A 23,178-nucleotide genomic window follows, 5' to 3' on the forward strand; every position below is an offset into this window, starting at 1 on the left:
CACAAATGAATGAACGTGAAACTTTAAAAACAAAAATCAAGTGATAAAGCATCATTCAACTAGATGACAAAATTCATCCTACATCACCACCATCATCATCAACAAACCCACAGCTGTGAGGAAAAAAATACTAACAGGTATTCAGGTCTCTGTCAGAACCATCACTTGAGCCTGAGCTCAGACCCACCTGCCCGGACCTCCTCATGCTCCAGGACCACTCGGTTATAGATGAAGCGGATATACTTGGAGGGGCTGTTGGTCTTGGGTCCCTCCTGGCCTAGCAGATGCAGGATTCGGGTGGCCAGCACAGTGAACTCGCAGTCCTCGATGAACTCACACAGATGGGACAGACCCGTCTCCTTGCTCTCCGAGTTCTCCTCAATGATGCTGATGATGCAGTCCACAATAGCTCGCTTATATTCGAAGCCTCCCTACAGAGGAAGGGATCAACTGGGCAAGGAGCCTGCTCCTTTCAGAGGTGCTAAGGCCTAGGGCCAAGCAGGTCGGTGACACTGCTCCAAACGATTCTTTAGAGGCGGGGCACCTGGTTTACCACCTCTATCTCTTTTTGTGGGTAGATCAAAAGAGCTGGCCTGGATGCTCACAAGGAACTTCTATCAGAAGAGGATAGAATGGAACAATTTCAGAACCTACTTTCCTTCCTGACTTTGAGATAAGACAACAGGCAGAAAAGGTGGTATAGCTGCTATGGAAAACAATATGGCAGATTCTTGAAGTATTAAGCAGAATTACCATCTGATCCAGTAATTCCACTTCTGGGCAGATACACAAAAGAACTGAAAGCAGAGAGTTAAACAGGTATTTGTACACTCATGATCAGAGCAGTATTAGTCACAATAGCTAAAACATGGAAGTAACCCAAGTGTCCACTGATGAATGAGTGCAAAGGAATACTATTCAGCCTACAAAGGAAGGCTACACTGTGGACTAACATTGCCATATCATGCTAAATGAGGTCAGAAAGCCAGAGAGTGACAGACGCACACAGGCACTGTGTGAGCCCACCCTGAGGAGTGACTTGCTGCCTCGCTGAGCATCACAGCCTTTCTCTCATCCATCATTCCAAAACAATACCAAACACACGAGGCACTGGCTCCTCTACTATCTGCCCCTTGACCCACTCTTGATCTTGACCCACTTTTGGGTCCAAGGGTTTCTGTGGAGCTAGGCACCCCAACACCAGGAGCGCTGGCCCGTCCTGCATGGCGTCTCACCTCCTCCCGCAGCATGGTGAACAGGAAGCTCATGAGGACAGCCTGTTTTCGAGGGTACTTCTGACACAGGGTGCTGATGGCCTGCACAACCACCACCTGCGTGGAAGAGACGGGGTGAGCAGCGGCCCTGCCCCAGCAGTAGATGCCCACTGGACTCCCTAGGTCAGATGAGGCCTGGGCCCAGCACCAAGAACTTCACTCGGAGTGCAGGTAGGTGGTCTCTGACCCACCCAGAGTGAGAAGCACACGGTGGCAGGCGCCATGTGGGCACCAGCTTTTTTTTTAGGTCCAAGACTGGAACTTGAGCCAATACCTGACTCTCACTGGCTACCAACTGAGCCACGCCTGCAATGCCAGCCGCAGTCCTCCCAACTGCCTTTTCACTCAGACATTCCCAAGCTGCTCAGGGTGCTGCCATCAACCTCAAGTAGGAAGTGCTGCCACCATCTCTGCTGACATTCCTTCACGCAGCTTTCCAAGTGGACCATGTCCTGCCAATGGCTGCCTACAGGCTCCTGCACTGCCTTGCTCCCCCGTGCCTCCCCTGGTCTCTCATGGTGAGTCTGTCCCCCTCCCCGGGTCTCTCAGGCTGTCTACCTCCTCTGTACCTCGCCCGGACCTCTCCCACAGCCCACTGCCCACAGGGTTCTGTAGGGGAGTAAGATGCATCTCACTTGCCACAGTTCTTATCACACACAGGCAGTGCACTGTGCGTGCCCATACTATAAAGTTTATCTTGCTGTGTTACAGTGGTCACATCACTGTCTTTGACTCCTCCATGGGGAGGTTGGAATGGGGTACTCAAAGAGGCCTGCAGGTGGCGAAATATCTTGCTGGGGGTGCTCAGGCCTTCTTTTCTTTTCTTGCACTGGTCCTAGGGCTTGAATAAGTGCCTGGGCACTGTCCCTAAGCTTTTTCCTCACTTGAGCCACAGCTCAACTTCTAGCTTTTTAGTGACTTATTGGAGTCTCACGAACTTTCCTTCCCAGGCTGGCTTTGAACTGTGACCTCAAATCTCAGTCTCCTAACTAGCTAGAATTACGGGCATTAGCCACAGACACCCAGCTTCTAATTTCATTTCCTTGCAAATAAATAATTCTTTCACAGGCTGGGAAGGTGGCTCAGTGGTAGAGCGCTTGCCTTGCATGCCTGAGGCCCTGGGTTCGATTCCTCAGTACCACATAAGCAAAAAGAAAAAAGCTGGAAATGGCGCTGTGGCTCAAGTGGTAGAGCACTAGCCCTGAGCTGAAGAGCTGAGGGACAGCGCCCAGGCCCAGAGTTCAGGCCCCACGACTGAACCCCCCCCCAAAAATAATAATTCTTTCACTTATTTCAAAGTGAAACAAAAATTACTACAAAAGCCACGGGTAGTGGTACATGTGTAAAATTCTCATACTTGGGAGGATCATGAGTTTGAGGCACTATCCTGGGCTACACAGACGGATCGTGTCTCAAAAAACCAGCCAGGCACTGGTGGCTCACACCTGTAATACTAGTTACTCAGGAGACTGAAATCTGAGAATTGCAGTTCAAATCCAGCCTGGGCAGGAACATCTATGAGACTCTTATCTCCAATTTACCACTCAAAAATCAGAAGTGGCACTGTGGCTCAAGTGGTAGAGCACCAGTCTTGAGCACAAAGAGGCTCAGGGACAGTGCCCAGACCAGCCAAAAAACAAAAAACAAACCATGAAACAACAAAAAGAATCTGAGGGAAAAGGTCAAAAAGCAGCAGTAAAGCAAGAGCACTGGACATTGATGAAAGTGAACTATACAACTCGTGGGAGGAGATGGGAGGGAGGAAATGGGAGAGAATGAGGGAACAGATGACGCTGTGAGAAAGGAAATGTCCTCACAACCTGATGCATGTAAATGTAACCCTCTATAATAGCAATGAACCAAACAAACAAGAAAAGCTCAAACTCCCACCTCCACCAGCTCCAGCCTCCTCGCCTCTGGGTTGCCTACTCCTTTTCCACCTCCACCAGCTCCAGCCTCCTCGCCTCTGGGTTGCCTACTCCTTTTCCACCTCCACCAGCTCCAGCCTCCTCGCCTCTGGGTTGCCTACTCCTTTTCCACCTCCACCAGCTCCAGCCTCCTCGCCTCTGGGTTGCCTACTCCTTTTCCACCTCCACCAGCTCCAGCCTCCTCGCCTCTGGGTTGCCTACTCCTTTTCCACCTCCACCAGCTCCAGCCTCCTCGCCTCTGGGTTGCCTACTCCTTTTCCCACACCTACGAGCCGCCACTTCTTTCCCACCCGCCCTCCTCTAGTAACTTGCAGCGCATTTCTGGTTTTTTCATTGTATCACCCCAATCTGAAGTTATACTGTTGACCAGTTTATGTATTATCAATTCACTAAACTTCCCAGCAGAAGGAAGCATCATAAGGCAAGGCTCCCATCCTGAATTCACTGATACAACTCTACGGAACACAGCGACACACCCAACAGGCTGGGAAACTATGGTTCTTGAGGCTAAAGTGACCAGGAGGGGAGCTGGGAAGGTGGCTCAGTGGTAGAGCGCTTGCCTTGCATGCATGAGGCCCTCGGTTCAATTCCTCAGCACCACCACATAAGCAGGGGGAAAAAAAAAGCAGGAAGTGGGGCTGAAGCTCAAGTGGTAGAGTGCTAGTCTAGAGCTGAAGAGCTGAGGGACAGTGTCCAGACCCAGAGTTCAGGCCCCAGGACTGACTGGGAGGAAGGCCTGGGGGCAAGGCAGGAAGAGGATGCACCCTTTTCCACAGCCCCCAGGCTACTTCCAGCACAGGGACTCTGGGGCTGTGGTGTTCAGAGGGTGCCAGTACCTTGAACTCGTCAGAGATTTCTGACACGAAGGAGGAGATCTGCTTCATGAGGCGGTCGATGCTGCTCTCGCTGCCTGTCTTGAGGAGGGTGGTAATGGCCAGCGTGGCAATGCTGCGGTTGGAATCTGTGACCAGGTTCTCCAGGTCCAGGTTGCAGGCTGTCACAGCAGAGGGGTGTCTCATGGCTACCTGTGTGGAGAGGACAGAGACAGAGAAAGAGCAGGGACCAATCTGTTACTTCCTTGGAACTGTCTGGCCCTGTCACAAATTGTATGGACAGACATACCTCATCACCTCTAACCCTAACCCCTACTCCTTTAGGTCAAGGTGGGAAACACCAGCTGGCTTAAGCCTAACTCCCAGACCATCCCCAGACGCCAGGCCCTCCCTCACTCTTCCCATTCCCAGACCCTTAGGTACCTTATTCAGGGTGCGGACAGCAGCATAGCGAAGCGCAGCCTTGGGTGAGCTGCAGAACAGCTGGAGCACTGTGGGAAGACAGATGCCGCATGCACTGGCTGCAGGCAGGCTGGAAACCCCACTGCAGCAAGCACGCTTAGGAAGATCTGCTCAGCTAGGGACGATGTGGGTACCCGAGACAGAGGCAAAGGCACTGACATGTCAGGCAAGTGGGCTGCACAGGCAGTGAACACAAGTGACGTGCCAGCCCCTTGCTGAGTAGGTGAGGTGCCTTGTCTCACTGGAAGCAACTACAACAGTGCCCATTTTACAAATAGGGAAGCTGAGGCACCAAGGGTGCAAATCAAGCGAAGTCACTCTCGGTGACAGCCACGGAGGACAGAAGCAGAGTTAGCACCCAGCACTGACACTGGGTACCAGCTCCTCAGGAGGCTGAGATCTGAGGATCATAGTCTGCTCACACCTGCAATCTGAGTGCTTAGCCTTAGCACTGAGGTACCACTCCTCTCCCTCAGCTCTGGCTGCCAGAAAGTCAGAGCTAAAGTTTGTGCTCCAACTGTTTTCTGGAATATTCACATTCCTGTCCCATTGTGTGTGTGTGAGCATGCACACATCCCAGTCTGGGACTTAAACTCAGGGCTTAGACACTGCCCCTGGGCTTTTGTGTTCAAAACTAGCACTCCACCACCTGAGCTACCACTCCACTTCCAGAGTTTTGATGGTTAATTGGAGACAAGAGTCTCAAGGAAGCCGGGCGCTGGTGGCTCATGCCTGTAATCCTAGCTACTCAGGAGGCTGAGATCTGAGAATCACAGTTCAAAGTTAGCCTGGGCAGGAAAGTCCATGAGACTCTTACCTCCAATAAAAAAAAAAAAAAAAAGAAAGAAAAAAACTAGAAAACTGGAAGTGGCACTGTGGCTCAAGCCGTAGAGCACTCGCCTTGAACTGAAGAGCACAAGGACAGCCCCCAGGCCCAGAGTTTGACCCCCACTACAAACAACAACAGTCTGACTTTCCTGCCTGTGCTGGCTTCAAACCATGATCCTTAAATCTCAGCTTCTTGACTAGCTAGGATTACAGGCGTGAGCCACTGCCACCTGGCTGCTGTTGTACTTTTAAGAATGATTCATTTTTCTAAACAGGATCACATTTACTTGAAGCCTCCTCTATTTTGTTTACATCACTCAATACAGGGTTATAAGAAGAATTAAATACTCAAATTGGTGGATGATTTCATTAGTTTGTTTCAGAGGAGCAAACAATAACCACACATAAGCCCCCTCTCTGCCTGGCCAGTCTTATCACTACTTTGGGGAGTATCAGAAAATCAGGAGGTACAGACATCCTAAAAGGCTTGACTTTTCTGCCATAGCCTCTTTTGCTTTCCTGTGAAGAATGCTCCCTTCCTCTGCTCTTGGAATACAGGGTTAAACACCTACAGACCCTCCCCTTTGTAATCTAAACACAGTCTCATCTGGCACTGGCCTCCTGGTGCCTCAGAGCCTGCATTCTACGGCTACGCCAGCACCGAGTGCAGATGAGACGCACTCAGTGGTTTAGGCAGCTTAACCACACAAACACACGCTGCATCTGTTCCAGGGCCAGGCCCTCTTCTGAGCACTTGGTATGGAACACACATTTACTGCCTCCCAGAAGGATCAGCACCTACTGTTCAGAAAGGAAACGAAGCTCAGGGAAGATGAGCCTGGCTGAGCAGTGTCCAAAGTGCAGGTGGCTCCGTAATACCAGACCATGGCCTGTTTCAGGGCCCTCCCCCCCCCCCCCCCCAGCTCAGCCCCTGGTTCCCAGGGTGAGGGACCTGTGCTGACCTGACACAGCGGGGGCCAGCTCTTTGGTACTGCAGCCTGGCAGATTGACGATAGCCGAGGCAGCTTCATACACCACCATCTCGTACTTGTTACGCAAGCAGCTCTCGATGAAGTCAAACAGTGGGCTATCGTGGCTACGAGAGAGCACAAGGTGGCAAAGGAAGGTGAGGACAGCCTGGCACGGTAGACTAAGTGACAGAGGTCCCTGCCCGCCGTCCTCATCTAGCAGGCAGCAGACGGTCCCTACCCGCCGCCCTCCTCATCTAGCAGGCAGCAGACGGTCCCTACCCGCCGTCCTCCTCATCTAGCAGGCAGCAGACGGTCCCTACCCGCCATCCTCCTCATCTAGCAGGCAGGAGACGGTCCCTACCCGCCGTCCTCCTCATCTAGCAGGCAGCAGTCCCTACCCGCCATCCTCCTCATCTAGCAGGCAGCAGACAGTCCCTACCCGCCGTCCTCCTCATCTAGCAGGCAGCAGACGGTCCCTACCCTCCATCCTCCTCATCTAGCAGGCAGGAGACGGTCCCTACCCGCCGCCCTCCTCATCTAGCAGGCAGCAGACAGTCTCTACCCGCCATCCTCCTCATCTAGCAGGCAGCAGACGGTCCCTACCCGCCGTCCTCCTCATCTAGCAGGCAGCAGACGGTCCCTGCCCGCTGTCCTCCTCATCTAGCAGGCAGGAGACGGTCCCTACCCGCCATCCTCCTCATCTAGCAGGCAGCAGACAGTCCCTACCCGCCATCCTCCTCATCTAGCAGGCAGCAGACGGTCCCTATCCGCCATCCTCCTCATCTAGCAGGCAGCAGACGGTCCCTACCTGCCGTCCTCCTCATCTAGCAGGCAGGAGACGGTCCCTACCCGCCGCCCTCCTCATCTAGCAGGCAGCAGACGGTCCCTACCCGCCATCCTCCTCATCTAGCAGGCAGCAGACGGTCCCTACCCGCCGTCCTCCTCATCTAGCAGGCAGCAGACGGTCCCTACCCGCCATCCTCCTCATCTAGCAGGCAGCAGGCTGTTCAGAACTTACCCGCCGTCCTCCTCGTTCAGCAACCTGCTGGCCACCCGGATCATCATACAGTAGGCAAAGGGAGACTTCAGGCCATGCCGGGAGAACTTGCTGATCATCTTACTGACTGCCAGGCGGTCATTCTTCCGCACGTGATATAGGAGACCCAATGCATGGTACTACAAGAGAGACAGGAAATACAGGCAGCTGACTTTTGAGTCTATCTCCTTCTCGGCTTTGGTAAGTTCAGTGCACTTCCCTGAACTTCAGTTTTCTCATTTCCAAGAAGAGCACAGTGTGGTATCAATTCAGAGGCTCCAGATGATACAAGGAAACGAGGCCTGGGTAGCTAAGGGAGAGCTGTGTTGGTGAAAACCCAACCAAATGTTTCTGTGCACTGCTACAAAGCCAGCTATGCAGAGGGTTTTAACAAAAGGTGTTTCCTCACTGCCTGGGCCAGGTGAGCCGTGACAGCCTCACCTCCACACACTCACCTGGGCCAGGTGAGCCGTGACAGCCTCACCTATCAGAACACTGAGCTGTTCTGAGCCAGCTGCTCAGTGGTCAGCAGTCCAAGCTCCCAAGTGCCTTCCTCAGTCTACTGACAAGGATTGTGAAGGCCAGGCCAACGGCTCTTGTGGCGAGCAGACACTGACTGGGTGTTGCCAGGCCCTGCCTGAGCGTCCTTAGCCCGTCCACATCTCACCTGGACCATGATGTTATCACTGGAAGCTGCCTCCTGGGCCTCGTTCACCCAGCGCTTGACAACGTCGAAGCTGCACTTCAGCAGGTGCTGCAGGCAACAGGCAGGTCATACCTCCACCCCACCCCGACCCCCACCCCGGTCCTGAGGCTGCAGACAAACTCAGTACAGTTACCACCCTCACTGTCCCCCAAGTGCCAAATCCAACTTCAACAATCTGTCACCCAAGGATGGGTCAAGGCCACCCCAGCTCATTCCTGACCAACCCAGAGTTCCTGTTGTCCCTACTGAGGGGGCAGAGCTCTGGGGGGGGGAGGAACAGAAGCTGTTATTTTATTCAGTGCCCACCCCCACCCCCACCCCATCCCCGCCCCTCGCCCCTCGCAGGGCTCTGGTTGCAGCTACGCACCAGTGACGATACCAAGGCAGAACTGGAGACACTGGGCACCTTGTCCACAATAGCTTGTTTCATGTAGCGCTCAATGGCCTGCAGCATAGTACTCTGAGAACAAGAAGCAAGGTAGGAGGGGCCCACAGGAGTACAGGTACCCAGAAAACACAGACCGTGCAAAAAAAAAAGAGTCCAGGGCCAGGTGTCGGTGGCTCACGCCTGTAATCCTAGCTACTCAGGAGGCTGAGATCTGAGGATCACAGTTCAAAGCCAGGCCCAGTAAAAGCCGTGAGACTCTTACCTTTGGAAGTAATGATGTGGCTCGAAGTAGCAGAATGCCAGCTTTGAGTGCAAAAGCTCTGGGACTATGCCTGGGCCCTGAGTTCAGGCCCAGGGGTCTGACTGGGGGTGGGGAGTAGGACTCACATCTGTGATCTGGCAGAGTGCTCGAACAGCAGGGCCTCGGTAGTTATCTTCCTTCCCCGTCATATCTTTTGTCAGGCTACATTGGAAAGAAGGCATAGTCCACACATCAGGCCAGGGCCTGCCTGACAACAGCTCTGTCTTCCATCAACTGCACTCACTGGATAACTACTTGTTCCCTTTCATTCTCTCCCTTCCAAGCCAAATTCTAGCCCAGACAGCTAGAGAGATTTTTATAAAACTCAAAACTAACCAGGCCACTCCCCTGCTTTTACTAAGATACTTCTGGTAGTTTCTCAATGCCCAAAACAGAGAAGTTGCTGAAGAAGCCCTGCATTTACTGCTGTTGTAGCCTGGAACAGTAGGCTTCACCTCCCACCTGTCTTGATAATTTCAACAAGCCACTCAAACCGCTCTTCTGGTTCAAAACCAAACTAATACCCTTCTAGTCCATCACAAGTCCATGAATTATATCACATTCTATTTTTTTTTTGTCCTGGTCCTGGGATTTGAACTCAGAGCATAGGCACTGTCCCTGAGCCTTTTGCTCAAGGCTAGTATTCTACCACTTGAGCCACAGCTCCACTTCTGTTTTTTTTTATTTCTTTTTTTTTTGTTTTGGTTGGTTGTAGGCCTTGAACTCTGGGCCTGGGCACCGTCCCTCAGCTCTTCAGCACAAGGCTAGTGCTCTACCACTTGAGCCACAGCGCCACTTCTGGTTTTCTGGTGGTTTACTGAAGGTTAAGAGTCTCAAGGACTTTCCTGCCAAGATCCTCAGATCTCAGCCTCCTGAGTAGCTAGGATTGTAGGCGTGAGTCACCACACCTGGCTTGTTTGTTCATCTCTTTAGTGGTTAATTGGAGTCAAGAGTCTGTCAGGATTTCCTGCTCGGACTAGATTTGAACCACCATCTCCAAATCTCAGCCTCCAGTGCCTGGCTCACACTCTATTCCTAATGGCCTGGCTGATTGGATATTTCCATCTAAATTCTAGGGCTATAGAAACAACAGCCATCTTGTTTGCTGCTGTACTGCCAAAGCTACACATGGACTTGTACATATCCAAATGATTTTCAAAATGCACTCACAAATGAACATATGGACCTTTACACACACAACTGTGGCAAGAAAAAATAAGGGCTACACAGTAGTCTGTAATAATCCTAGCTATTCAGGAGGCTGAGATCTGAGGATCATGCTTCAAAGCCAGTCCAGGCATGAAAGTCTGCAAGACTCTTATCTCCAATTAACTACCAAAAAAGCTGCAAGTAGAGCTGTGGCTCAAGTGGTATAGTGTTAGCCTTGAGTAAAGTTCAGGGACAGCACCCAGGTCTTGAGTTCAAGCCCTAGGACCTGCACATGCACATGCGTGCGCACACAAACGCACACACACACATACACACACACACAGAGAACCAAGTCCTAGTTCACAAGGACAGTTTTTATTTTTGCTGGTATACAGTCCTTAGATCTCAGACGTGAACCACCCACACGCAGCTAAGGATTGTACTTTAGTGATATCTGTCCCCTCAGTCACTCAAGCCTAATGCAGAAAGCAGTAATTGGCATACAAGGCTGATAACCTGCCTTCCTGCCCTCTATACATCTGTTTTTCTTGTGGTCTCCCTTAGCATTCCAAGCTAGCTAGTTTAAGAAGAAAGGGGGGCTGTGGTGGTCCCTGTGTGCTCGTTCGGTGCAGACTGGGGACCTCTTTTGTGAAGCGACATCTGAAGAGACTCCACCGCTCGCAATGGCCGACAAAAAGCCCAAGGAAGGAGTCAAGACTGAGAACAACGATCACATTAATTTGAAGGTGGCGGGGCAGGATGGTTCTGTGGTGCAGTTTAAGATGAAGAGGCACACACCACTTAGTAAACTAATGAAAGCCTATTGTGAAAGACAGGATTTGTCAAAGAGGCAGATCAGATTCCGATTTGATGGGCAGCCCATCAATGAAACAGACACACCTGCACAGTTGGAAATGGAGGGTGAAGACACAATTGATGAGTTCCAGCAGCAGACAGGAGGTGTCTACTAAACAAGGGAACCTGCTACTTTGCTCCAGAACTTTGTTCTTATAGACCAAGAATACATTCTTAATTAGAAAAACTGCAATTTGGGTCCACCACATCCTGACAGTATAGTTTTCTCTATTCTTTCATTTTCCCCTTTCCCATTCCTTTATTGTACATAAAGTAACTGGTGTATGTGCACAGCATATTGCTTTTATTTTTTTTGTCAGTCGTGGGGCTTGAACTCTGGGCCTGAACGCTGTCCCTCAGCTCTTCAGCTCAAGGCGAGCACTCTACCACTTGAGCTACAGCGCCACTTCCGGTTTTCTAGTGGTTTATTGGAGAAAAGAGTTTCACAGACTTTCCTGCCCAGGCTGGCTTCGAACCACGATCCTCAGATCTCAGCCTCCTGAGTAGCTAGGATTACAGGCGTGAGCCACTGGCACCTGGCTGTTTTTCTTTTCTTTTAAATTAATTGACCAATGGTGTGTGTGTATACTTTTTATTTTTTGGTCAGTCATGGGGCTTGAATTCTGGGCTTGGGCGCTGTCCCCGCACTCTTCAGCTCAAGGCCAGTGCTCTACCACTTGAGCCACAGCACCACTTCCAGTTTTCTAGTGATTTATTGGAGATAAGAGTCTCACAGAGTTTCCTGCCCCGGCTGGCTTTGAACCAAGATCCTCAGATCTTGGCCTCCTGAGTACCTAGGATTACAGGCGTGAGCCACTGGCGCCTGGCTCCAATGGTATATTTTGACTGACATCAAATGAAGATGGGATGGGGAAAAATACTGGTTCTGTGAAAATATCCCCCTTCTCCATTCGTGGCATGCTCATTCAGCTTTTTTTTTTTTTTTTTTGGGGGGGGGGTCAGGTCATGGGGCCTGAACTCTGGGCCTGGGCACTGTCCCTCAGCTCTTCAGCTCAAGGCTAGCGCTCTACCACTTGAGCCACAGCGCCATTTCCGGCTTTTTTCTTTTTGCTTATGTGGTGCTGAAGAATCAAACCCAGGGCCTCAGGCAGGCAAGGCAAGCGCTCTACCACTGAGCCACCTTCCCAGCCACCTTCTCAGCTTTTATCTTTATATTTCGGTAAGTTATTTTACTGTTTTAACAAAAAAAAAAAAAAAAAGAAAAAAAAACAACAAAAACCCTGCATACCTTGTTTGATTGGAGAATTTTAATGCTTTCGTTTATCATTGTAAAACCAAAGACAATTTTATAACTTTTTTGTACATAGCTGTTACATGTAGGGCAATCTGTCTTTAAGTATAGGTAAATTACTCTTTAAAAAAAAAGAATCCTAGATAGTTTTCCCTTCAGTGAAGCATCTAGTTGTTTAAATAAACTTCTTGTTTAAAAAAAAAATGAGGGCTGGGAAGGTGGTTCAGTGGTAGAGCACTTGCCTTGCATGCCTGAGGCCCTGGGTTCGATTCCTCAGCACCACATAAGCAAAACGAAAAAAGCCAGAAGTGGAGCTGTGGCTCAAGTGGTAGAACACTAGCCTTGAGCTGAAGAGCTGAGGGACAGTGCCCAGGCCCAGAGTTCAGGCCCCATGACCGGACCCAAAAAAAAAATAATAATAATAACAACAATAAAAAATAAAAAAATAAATGAATGAAAGAGGCTGGGCACCGGTGGCTCAACCTGTAATCCTAGCTACTCAGGAGGCTGAGATCTGAGGATCACAGTTCAAAGCCAGCCCAGGCAGGAAAGTCCATGAGACTCATCTCCAATAAACCAGCAGTAAAAGCCAGAAGTGGCACTGTGGCTCAAGTCGTAGAGTGCTAGTCTTGAGCTGAAGAGCTGAGGGACAGCGCCCAGGCCCAGAGTTCAAGCCCCATGACCAACAACAACAAAAAAAGGGAGTGAAAGGAAGGAACAGTTTGTTCTCTAGTCCAAGCTAGGGTAGTAAAAGGGAAGCAGCACACTCTAGAGGTGGCGTGGGGTGACACCAGTAACTGAGTACGAGTGACACAGGAGGAAATAGCACCTGGCCACATGTCCGTCCAAAGTCTCATCACTGTGCATACGAGAAAAAAATGACTTTTGTCACTGGAACCCATCCAAGGCGCTACCCACAGCCCCAGACTCGCCTGCTGGTGACGATGATGACGTCTTCAGCAATGCAGGACATCTCCTTGATGGTCAGGTAACACATCCGGCGGAGCGTGGGCTGAAAGGATGGGAAGGCAGTTCGGTGAAAGGGCCAGAGTGGAAAGGAAACCTCCAATCTACACAGAGCAGTCTAGTGACTGCTGGGCCAATCTGGCCCTCTGCCACCCTGTCATGCTGCTTTCCCCAGGAGAGCCAGATGGGTACTTACATCATTGGACTGAAAGAGCTTGGTCATTGCGAAGAAGGCCTCTGTCGCTTCGGTGGTCCCCAGATGGTCCCCCTGTGGTAACAAAAAGGAGCCTCGGCTTGGGTGAGGCCGGTGGCCAGCCGTGAGTCAGCACAGGCTGGATCCCGGTGGCCAGCCATGGGTCAGCACAGGCTGGATCCTCAGACTCAGAGCTGGATGCTCAGGGAACTCAAAGCGGGGCTGCCCCTAAGACCACACAGACTGTCACAGAGCCTGAGCACCCCCACACACACACCCAGTGCCGCTTCCTCTGCCCTCATGTTCATCCTGTACCTGGTTTATGAGGTAAAGGATCTTGGTGAGGATGTGGGCACATTTCCGAGGGTTGATAGGAGTTTCATTAAAGACTCGGGCCTAGGAAGAAGAAGAAGCGAGTATTATCTACTAGCCCAGTTCATGTTCCCTCTGCCACCCACTGTCAAGTTCATATGGGGTCTAAGAAGTCATAGAGTCAATAACACACAGGACTAGACAATCTTATTCTCATAAGGATATACTACTTTTCCTTATCATGGACAATTCTTGTAATCTTTCCTGTTGTTGAAGAATGTGCTGAGTTACTGACTGACAGACACTTAGCAAGCACTCAACCAGAGAGAGATGACGAATGTACACATAACCAATTCTCTTCTGGAACACAGTTCTCCTGTCTTCCAGACAAGGGTTCCTTACACCGTACTCAGACTGCCCTGAAGATGGTGCTCATGGTGGAAGACCAAGGGAAATCCCACTTGCCTCCTGCAGCACTGCACTTTTCTCCAGGTGCTGGAATGGGTTGGAACCTCCACCTGCAGCCAAGAGTGGAGAACACCGGTCAGACGGAGGCCTCGCCAGGAAAGCCAGAGGCATGGGGCTGGCACTGGAGGGGCCATCTGTCCAGACCCCGCCGCTGTCTGTCCAGGACCCGAATCCCCGCGGAGCCACGTGTCGGTGGCGCTCTCTGCTTTCATTCTGGCAACTAGCACTTCACGGAGCCCGCACGGGCCAGGGACCAACCCGGCCGCCCCGGACCTGCGGGTCGGCACCCGGCGGAGGTCCGGCGGTCCGGCGGTCCGTCTACCCATCGGGCCGCCCCAACGCGCTCACCCCGGCCGCTTCGTCCTGCTGCGGCGCCTGAGCCGGCGCACGGCCCAGTGCCCGGCCGGGGGTGGGGAGGAGAACGCCCGCGGCCGAGCCCGCAGCGGGTCACGGCGATGGGCGGCGGGCCGGGCCGGGCCCCGCAGCGGGTCACCGCGATGGGCGGCGGGCCGGGCCGGGCCCCGCAGCGGGTCACCGCGATGGGCGGCGGGCCGGGCCGGGCCCCGCAGCGGGTCACCGCGATGGGCGGCGGGCCGGGCCCCGCAGCGGGTCACCGCGATGGGCGGCGGGCCGGGCCCCGCAGCGGGTCACCGCGATGGGCGGCGGGCCGGGCCGGGCCCCGCAGCGGGTCATCGCGATGGGCGGCGGGCCGGGCCCCGCAGCGGATCACCGCGATGGGCGGCGGGCCGGGCCGGGCCCGGAGCCTCCCCCCAGCACGAGCCCCGCCGGGCTCGGGGTCCCCGGCCCGCACCCGCCGCTCACCCGCCTCCTCGTCCTTCTTGTCGAATCTCTTCAGCATGGCGGCGGCGCCGGAGGTGCCCCGCAGGACCGGCCGCCGACACCCAGCAGCGAAGGCGCCGCGCCGCGCCGCGATCTCCGCCTCGCCGGCCACTTCCGGGCTCCGGTGGCCACGTCGACGCGCGCCCCGCGCCTGCGCACTGCGCCCCGCGCCTGCGCACCCTCGGCCGCCGACGCCGCTCCACCCGGGCCGCGGGGAGGCCGGGCGTCCGCGGGGCCTGCGGGGATCCTGGCGACGGAGGTGGGGACCCGGGGTGTGGGGTGTGGATCCCAATCGAGACCCCGCCTCTGCGCTCCTGGGCGTGTGAGCCCTGCCCGTCCCCCGCCCCGTCCCGTCGTCCCCTCCCCCGCCCCCTCCCCCGCCCCTCCCCCCGCGTCGTCCCCGCCCCCGCCCCGTCCCCGCCCCCGTCCCGTCGTCCCCGCCCCGCCCCCTCCCCCGTCCCGGTCCCCTCCCCCCGTCCCCCGCCCTGTCCCCTCCCCCCGTCCCCTCCCCCGCCCCGTCCCCTCCCCCCGTCCCCGCCCCGTCCCCTCCCCCCGTCCCCGCCCCGTCCCCTCCCCCGTCCCGGTCCCCTCCCCCCGTCCCCCGCCCTGTCCCCTCCCCCGCCCCGTCCCCTCCCCCGCCCCGTCCCCTCCCCCCGTCCCCGCCCCGTCCCGTCCCCCGTCCCGTCGTCCCCGCCCCCGCCCCGCCCCCTCCCCCGTCCCGTCGTCCCCGCCCCGTCCCCTCCCCCGTCCCGTCGTCCCCGCCCCGTCCCGTCCCCCGTCCCGTCGTCCCCGCCCCTCCCCTCCCCCGTCCCGTCGTCCCCGCCCCCGCCCCGCCCCCTCCCCCGTCCCGGTCCCCTCCCCCCGTCCCCGCCCCGTCCCCTCCCCCCCGCCCCCCCCCCCCGCCCTGTCCCAGTCCCCCACCCGTCCCGTCCCCCGTCCCCGCCCCCCTCCCCCCGTCCCCCCCCTCCGTCCCCCCCCTCCGTCGTCCCCCCCCCCCCCCCCCCCCCCCCGAGGCCGCAGCCCGGGCCTGGGCCTGCGGAGCCTGGGGTGTGGACTTGGGCCTGGGCTACGGGCAGGCTGGGAGGTGGCTCGGGGCAGAGTGCCTGCCTCGCCTCGCGTGCACCAGGCCCTGGGTTCGATTCCTCAGCACCCAGAAGCTGATAAAGCCGGGAGAGGCGGTGGCCGGAGGGGTAGAGCGCTGGCTGGCCTGGAGCTGAAGAGCGGAGGCCGGGGTGAGGCTCGGGGCTCGGAGCTCCATTCCCAGAACCACAAAGAAACCCAAAGAACAAGAAACCCCCAATCGCAGTGTTGTGCCCCTGTGGCAGGACCCCCACCAAGAAGACCACCTAGAGTCAGACATCCAAGGATTACCCCAGCGGTCCTTCACACCGAGGAAGCCCGAGCTGAAACTTCACAGGGCTTATAAAGGCAAAAACTACAAAGTGACAAAAGGAGAAGGAAAAAAAATCACAGACTGACAAATGTACAGCAACCAGGCCTCAGCAGGGCATTCCAAGGTGATAAGGTGTAGTAGGGAGTTATCAAACTGGCTGGGTCTAAAGGGCCATCTGGACATTCCAGAGCAGTTCAAGCTTAGCAGGGAGTTTCCTGGCTGGTTGGGTTCTGATAAGCTGTAGCTGGGATAATTGGTGGTCTGGGTTTGTTCCCTGGGTCTGTTTATCTTGGGCCAGCTTGGTCATCTGAAGTTTGTGGGGACCCAAGGTCAGCTATAGTACAAAGTGGGTCCTGACTTCAGAGTAGCTTTGTTCAAGTAATCTATGGTTTAGCATTTTCACCACAAACAAGACAGTTTATGAAATTCAGGTGGGCCCAAGGTTAATATGAGCAGCAGAAGAGTTACTGCTTCGAATCGAAGCCACTGGGCTGGGAAGGTGGCTCAGTGGTAGAGTGCTTGCCTTGCATGCATGAGACCCTGGGTTCGATTCCTCAGCACCACATAAGCAAAAAGAAAAAAGCCGGAAGTGGCACTGTGGCTCAAATGGTAGAGTGCTAGCCTTGAGCTGAAGAGCTGAGGGACAGCGCCCAGGCCCAGAGTTCAGGCCCACGACTGGACCCCAAAAGAAACAAAACAAAACAAAAAACAAATCGAAGCCACTTTTAACTCTTCAGCAGGGGCCTCCAACACTACAAGACACAGACCACCCAAGGAAGGGCACAGAGCTGGACTGCCCACAAGACAGGGAAGACATACCTCCATGGGGGCCAACCAGGGGTTGAAGAAGATCGAGTCCAAGGAGAGAGAATACTTGGAATAACATTTTACATTCACCCCCATAAAAGACGCAAAGTGTCACCAGGGGATGGATGAAGCGTTCCCCCAGCTTCCCACTTTCCATCCAAGTCACAGTTCCTGGAGAGGCAGCACAGAGTGGAGGAGTCATCTAAAGGATTGATTATCTGGCTGCTGATTGGCCACGGGTGTCTGGCTCAAAATGTTGTAAAATATACATGTGCCTGGTACAGGTGCCCACACCTGTAATCCCAGCTACTTGGGAGCTGAGATCTGAGGATCATGGTTGGTTGGAAGGCAGCCTGGGCAAAAAAGACTGAGACTTTTTTTTTTTCCAGTCCTGCAGCTTGAGCTGGGTCTGGGCACTGTCCCTGAGCTTCTTTTGCTCAAGGCTAGCATTCTATCTATCACTTGAGCCACAGCACCATTTCTGGTTTTTTCTGTGTATGTAGTACTGAGGAATTGAACCTAGGGCTTCATGCATGCTAGGCACTCTACTACTAAGCCACCTTCCCAGCCCTGTGAGACTTTTTTTTTGTCAGTTGTGGGGCTTGAACTCAGGGCCTGGGCACTGTTCCTGAGCTTTTTTGCTCAAGGCTAGCACTCTACCCATTAGAACCACAGCTCGACTTCCTGTTTTCTGGTGGTTAATTGAAGATGAGTCTTATCGGACTTTTCTTCGGAGGCTGATGTCAAGCTGCACTCCTCAGACCTCGGCCGCTGAGAAGCCAGGATTACAGGTGTGGGAGGCTGGCACCAGCCCTGTGAGATTCTTATCTCCAATTCACTACCAAAACCCCCCAAAATGTAGAAATGCAAAAAAGTTCAGGGATAGCACCTCAGGCCCTGAGTTCAAGCCCCAAGACCTCCCCACATACACACACATGCTAATAGGTTGCAGACCAAATGTAGCACAGTGGTAGAGTGCTTGTCTGGCATACTTCAGGACCTGGGTTGAATCTGAGTAATGAAAAAAAAAAAAAGAAAAAAAGATGGGTAGCAAGGGTGTGGTGGCATTTGCCTGTAACCACAGCTACTGGGAAGGTAACCTATCAGGTAAAAGGAGGGGCAGGGGACAAAGGGGAGAAGGCAGAAAGCAGCCAGCCCCATACATCCCCTCAGGGCTTCAGGTCAGCCCCTTTTCCCACCTACCTCTCCTGTTTGGGTGGATCCTTAGATATCAGCACACTGCTTGTGGCTTTGCCCTAGGTCTTCCCTTCTCACTCATTGGTTTAAATTACATTCAGACTCCATTTACCACCTGTATGCTGATGTTGCCTTAATATTGATCTACCACCCAGTTGTGAGCTCCAGACCTTATATAATTTGCTGATATACCTGTGTCTACCTAATCTGGCTAGTCACCCTGTCCCCAGTCTACTCAGACCTGCTTTCCTCTCAGTGGCTCCACCCATTACACACACCAGAAACCTCCAGGCATCAAAGACACCTTTACCCTCAGCCTGGCCTCTATATCCAGCATTCTTCTCATCTCCTGGCCAGTTCTGTGTGGGGGCTTCATTGATCAGCAAAAGCTGAATAGGCAAGATTGCTGCCTTTGTAATGCCCACAGCCCAAGTGAGGGGATTCTTTTAAACTAGTTTCTTGACCTGCACAGTTGCCAACAAGTTTGGCAAGGACCAAATTAATAACTGTAATGTATTTAGGTCTGGCACTCAGTAAGTATTTGGTATAATGTTAGTAGCACTGCCAAAGGAAAACCCGCACATTAGAGCTCAGTCACTGACAGAATAATGATGATTTTGGCTCATCATGATGGGACCAGGTTTAGCAGAGCAGGACGGGGGCGGGGGGGGGGGAGCATACACTAAGGGCTAAGGGCTTTCCCCTCTTCTCATTTGCTTTACTAATCTAAACACTTCACTCAAATTGGAGATGGAGATTAACCATCACAGCCATGAAGGAAGGAACAAAAGAAGATGCTGGGCAGATAAGAAAGAGGAATGCCCCATACCCGGAAGCTGACATAAGGGCTGCTCTAGAATGTGGGGTGTGTGGGAGTGGAGGCAGGCTCCAGTTACACAGCACCTCACACCGCACGGCCAGCAAGCAGATAGCACTACCACCGTGGTTTAGATTGAGAATGTAGGCACTTGGATCAGGAGAAAGGGAGGAGGAAGGAGAGGACAGCAGGCTTGCCCAATCTCGATGCGCAGTGATGGCAATCTGCCTGGCTTCTAATAACCCAGTGTTATAGAAGCTCCCTCAGCCAGCTGGCCCCCTCCCCAGGACGCCTTGTTGGAACCTCCTGTCTGGGAGCAGTTCTTCTAAGCATCCTCACGAGCCTCCCCCCTTCTAAATCTAAACCATTCCTTTCAGTTACAACAGATGGCAGTATGGACTCCTTTTCTTTTTTGGTCATGGGGCTTGAAATTAGTCTGGGACTGACCCTCAAGTAGTAGAGCACTTGCCTTCAGCTGAAGAGCTGAGGGACAGCGCCTACCAACCCCCCCCAAAAAAAAAATTAGTCTAGGAGCTCATTTTCCTCTCAAGGCGAGCACTTTGAGTCACAGCTCCACTTCTGATTTTCTGGTGGTTGATTGGAGCTAAGAGTCTCTTGAACTTTCCTGCCCAGGCTGGCTTTGACTGTGATCCTCAGATCTCAGCCTCCTGAGTAGCTGGGATTACAAGTGTGAGCCATTGGCGCCCCGCCAGGAACAGCTTTAAAAACTGCTTCAAGCTAGGCACTGGTGGCTCTCACCTGTCATCCTAACCACTCAGGAGGCTGAGAGCTGAGGATCATGGTTCAAAGCCAGCCCAGGCTGGAAAGTCCATGAGACTCTTTTTTTTTTTTTTTTTTAATTTTTTTGGGGTCCTGTTGTGGGGCCTGAACTCTGGGCCTGGGCACTGTCCCTCAGCTGAGCCTCTTCAGCTCAAGGCTAGTGCTCTACCACTTGAGCCACAGCACCACTTCTGACTTTTTTCTTTTTGCTTATGTGGTGCTGAGGAATTGAACCCATGGCCTCATGCATGCAAGGCAAGCACTCTACCACTGAGCCACCTTCCCAGTCATCCATGAGACTCTTTTTTTTTTTTTTTGTCAGTCGTGGGGCTTGAACTCTGGGCCTGGGCGCTGTCCCTCAGCTCTTCAGCTCAAGGCGAGCGCTCTACCACTTGAGCTACAGCACCATTTCCGGTTTTCTGGTGGTTTATTGGAGATAGGAGTCTCACAGTCTCTCCTGCCCGGGCTGGCTTTGAACCGCGATCCTCAGATCTCAGCCTCCTGAGTAGCTAGGATTACAGGCGTGAGCCACCGGCGCCTGGCTCCATGAGACTCTTATCTCCAATTAACCACCAGAAAAAGCCAGAAGTGGCGCTGTGGCTCAAGCAGTAGAACAACAGCCTTGAGAAAAAAAAAAAACCAAAAAACCTAAAGGATAGCTCCCAGGCCCTGAGTTCAAGCTCCAGGACCAAAGAAAAAAAAAAAGCCTACAGCTTTAAAGTCCGCTGGCTTGTGTTCCGCCTTCAGGAAGCACACAACCTTTATTTGGCCTCCCATCCTGGGGCACTTTCCTGTTTTGTCCAGGGGAATGGGCAGGGTCTGTTATTTCCTTCCCCCAAGCCCCATGTTCAAGCCCCATGTTCAAAGATTCTGTATTAATACAGTTCATTTCCTAGATGTACTTTGAAGGGTTTTTGTTGTTGTTGTTATTGCTCGTGGGGCTTGAACTCTGGGTCTGGGCGCTGTCCCTCAGCTCTTCAGCACAAGGCGAGCGTGCTAACACTTGAGCCACAGCGCCACTTCCAGCTTTTTCTGTTTATGTGCTATTGAGGAATCAAACACAGGGCTTCATGTATGGTAGGCAAGCACTCTGCCACTAAGCCACCTTCCCAGCTCTCATTGAATCTTTTATTTTTCATGGGGCTTGAACTCTAGGTGTGGGTGCTGTCCCTCAGCTCTTGAGCTCAGGACAAGCGCTCTACCACTTGAGCTATAGCACCATTCCAGTTTTCTGGTGGTTTATTGGAGATAAGAGTCTCACGGACTTTCCTGCCCAGGCTGGCTTTGAACCATGATCTTCAGATCTCAGCCTCCTGAGAAGCTAGGATTACAGGTGTGAGCCACCGGCGCCCAGCTTTGGCATTTTTTCTTTATGTACTGGGGATGGAGCCAGAGAAGAGAAATGGGAGACCCTGGCCATTGGAACCACCAAACTGTAAGGGTGAAGTATCTTTGCACCTGATCTATTAGTCACTATAGGAAGAGGGTCCCAGACATTCATAAATACACCCAGGAGCTGTGACACTACCAAGTGTCTGGTGCTGTTCACTGCTGCTAAAATCAGAGAGTTACAGTAGCTGCCAAATGCTGGGCTGCTGGTGGGTAAAGTCCAGAGCACTAAGTCCCCAACTTGAGTGCCTAAAGCCAAAAATGCCCCCCTCCCTTCTCCTCCTTTCTCTCCTCCTCCCTCTTTCTTTCCTCTCCTCCTCCGTCTCCTCCTCCTACCTCTCCTCTTTCTTCTCCTCTTCTCCCTTTTTTCCCAATAGTTGAGACTCTAACAACTCTTATCAAAATGAAAACAAAATAAGTGTACAAAATAGTTGATTACTCATTACTTTACTGAAAGCAGTAAGAGGTTTTGTGACAAAAAATAGACTTCTACAATTTCTCAAGATAGATTAATAGCTCCTCAGTATTTACCAAAATACAAACAAAGCTACAAAGTAAGTCTTTTCCCCTTTTGATATTGACCCTTTGAAGTTTGTTGAGGTCTCCCTTGAGAATATCTTTGTAAAGCTCTGCAGTATTCAGAGGTATGTTCTGTTTTGGGTGCTTTTTCCATGGCACCTGCAGTCTGAGGGAGGGAGCCACGTCACAAGTGAGATGTGGTGCTCCAAAGCTGTGGGTTGGGGAGGCTGGGCCTCCTGCCTGCTGCCACGGCAGGACCAGGCTGCCATGCGCCAACCTGGAGGAGGCATGTGTGCATGTCATCGTCTGTCTCCCACACCTGCGTGATCTCACGGGCTCATCGCACACGGCACCAGAGAGTCCGAGAGGTGCTCCTGTCACCAAGGCTGGGCAGCGCCCGTACCGTCATCACCATCTGTTAGGTTCCCACAGGGGAACAGCAATCTGACCAATTAGTAATCAGGCTGTTGCTACAAAACTTGCACTAGGCATACATAGTCTTCCTTCTGTGTGCTCATGTTCATGTTCTTCTCTTGTAGTTTTAACTATATATATTTCTTACTTTATATTTTTTGCCAGTCCTGGGGCTTGAACTCAGGGCCTGAACAGTGTCCCTGAGCTTCTTTTTGCTCAAGGCCAGCACTCTACCACTTGAGCCTCAGTATCCCACCTTTTCTGAGTAGTTTTTTAGAGATAAGAGTCTCACATTTTCCTGCCTGGACTGGCTTTGAACCTTAGCTCTCAGCTTCCTGAGTACCTAGGATTCAGGTGTGACCCACCGGTGCCTAGCCCTTACATGCCTACCCCCACCCCGCCCCAGTGTTTGGGTTTGAACCTAGGCTTTGTGTTTATTAGACAGGTGCTCTATCACCTGAGCCACAGTTCCAAACTTGGTGAGATTCTTTTTTGTTGTTGTTGGTTGTGGGGCTTGAACTCTGGGCCTGGGTGCTGTCCCTGAACTCTTCAGCTTAAGGCTAGCACTCTACCACTTGAGCCACAGCGCCACTTCCAGTTTTCTGAGTGGTTTATTGGAGATAAGAGTCTCCCGGACGGGGCTGGGAGGGTGGCTCAGTGGTAGAGCGCTTGCCTTGCATGCATGAGGCCCTGGGTTCGATTCCTCAGCACCACATAAACAGAAAAAAAAAGCCGGAAGTGGCGTTGAGGCTCAAGTGGTAGAGCGCTAGCCTTGAGCTGAAGAGCTGAGGGACAGTGCCTAGGCCCAGAGTTCAGGTCCCACGACTGGACCTCACGCCTGTAATCCTAGCTACTCAGGAGGCTGAGATCTGAGGATCGCAGTTCAAAGCCAGCCCGGGCAAGAGAGACCGTGAGACTCCTATCTCCAATAAACCACCAGAAAACCGGAAGTGGTGCTGTAGCTCAAGTGGTAGAGCGCTCGCCTTGAGCTGAAGAGCTGAGGGACAGCGCCCAAGCCCAGAGTTCAAGCCCCACGACCGACCAAAAAAAAAAAAAGAGTCTCCCGGACTTTCCTGCCCAGGCTGGCTTTGTTCCAGAAT

The 23,178-nt window shown here is 53.1% G+C and overlaps 1 protein-coding gene and 1 pseudogene across 1 annotated transcript in view; one reads left to right on the forward strand and one right to left on the reverse strand.

The window, feature by feature from the left end:
• LOC138824881 (coatomer subunit gamma-1) overlaps positions 1-14,900 on the reverse strand; it is a 30,835-nt gene extending 15,935 nt beyond the window's left edge. The window contains exons 1-14 of the mRNA XM_070019307.1: positions 14,745-14,900; positions 13,920-13,972; positions 13,458-13,538; positions 13,146-13,217; positions 12,916-12,995; positions 8,814-8,889; positions 8,406-8,498; positions 8,000-8,086; positions 7,315-7,472; positions 6,288-6,421; positions 4,459-4,526; positions 4,039-4,227; positions 1,236-1,331; positions 188-431 (exon numbers count right to left, since the gene is read on the reverse strand). Of these exons, the coding sequence (XP_069875408.1) occupies positions 188-431; positions 1,236-1,331; positions 4,039-4,227; positions 4,459-4,526; positions 6,288-6,421; positions 7,315-7,472; positions 8,000-8,086; positions 8,406-8,498; positions 8,814-8,889; positions 12,916-12,995; positions 13,146-13,217; positions 13,458-13,538; positions 13,920-13,972; positions 14,745-14,781 (1,468 nt within the window). The 5' untranslated portion in view covers positions 14,782-14,900. The remainder of the gene's footprint in view (positions 1-187; positions 432-1,235; positions 1,332-4,038; positions 4,228-4,458; positions 4,527-6,287; positions 6,422-7,314; positions 7,473-7,999; positions 8,087-8,405; positions 8,499-8,813; positions 8,890-12,915; positions 12,996-13,145; positions 13,218-13,457; positions 13,539-13,919; positions 13,973-14,744) is intronic.
• Positions 10,560-10,912, forward strand: LOC138824572 (small ubiquitin-related modifier 2 pseudogene; annotated as a pseudogene).
• Positions 14,901-23,178: the final 8,278 nt, after the last annotated feature.

Source organism: Dipodomys merriami, unplaced genomic scaffold (genome assembly GCF_024711535.1).
Source record: "Dipodomys merriami isolate MVZ:Mamm:240054 unplaced genomic scaffold, mDipMer1.0.p SCAF_13, whole genome shotgun sequence".
NCBI lineage: Eukaryota > Metazoa > Chordata > Mammalia > Rodentia > Heteromyidae > Dipodomys > Dipodomys merriami.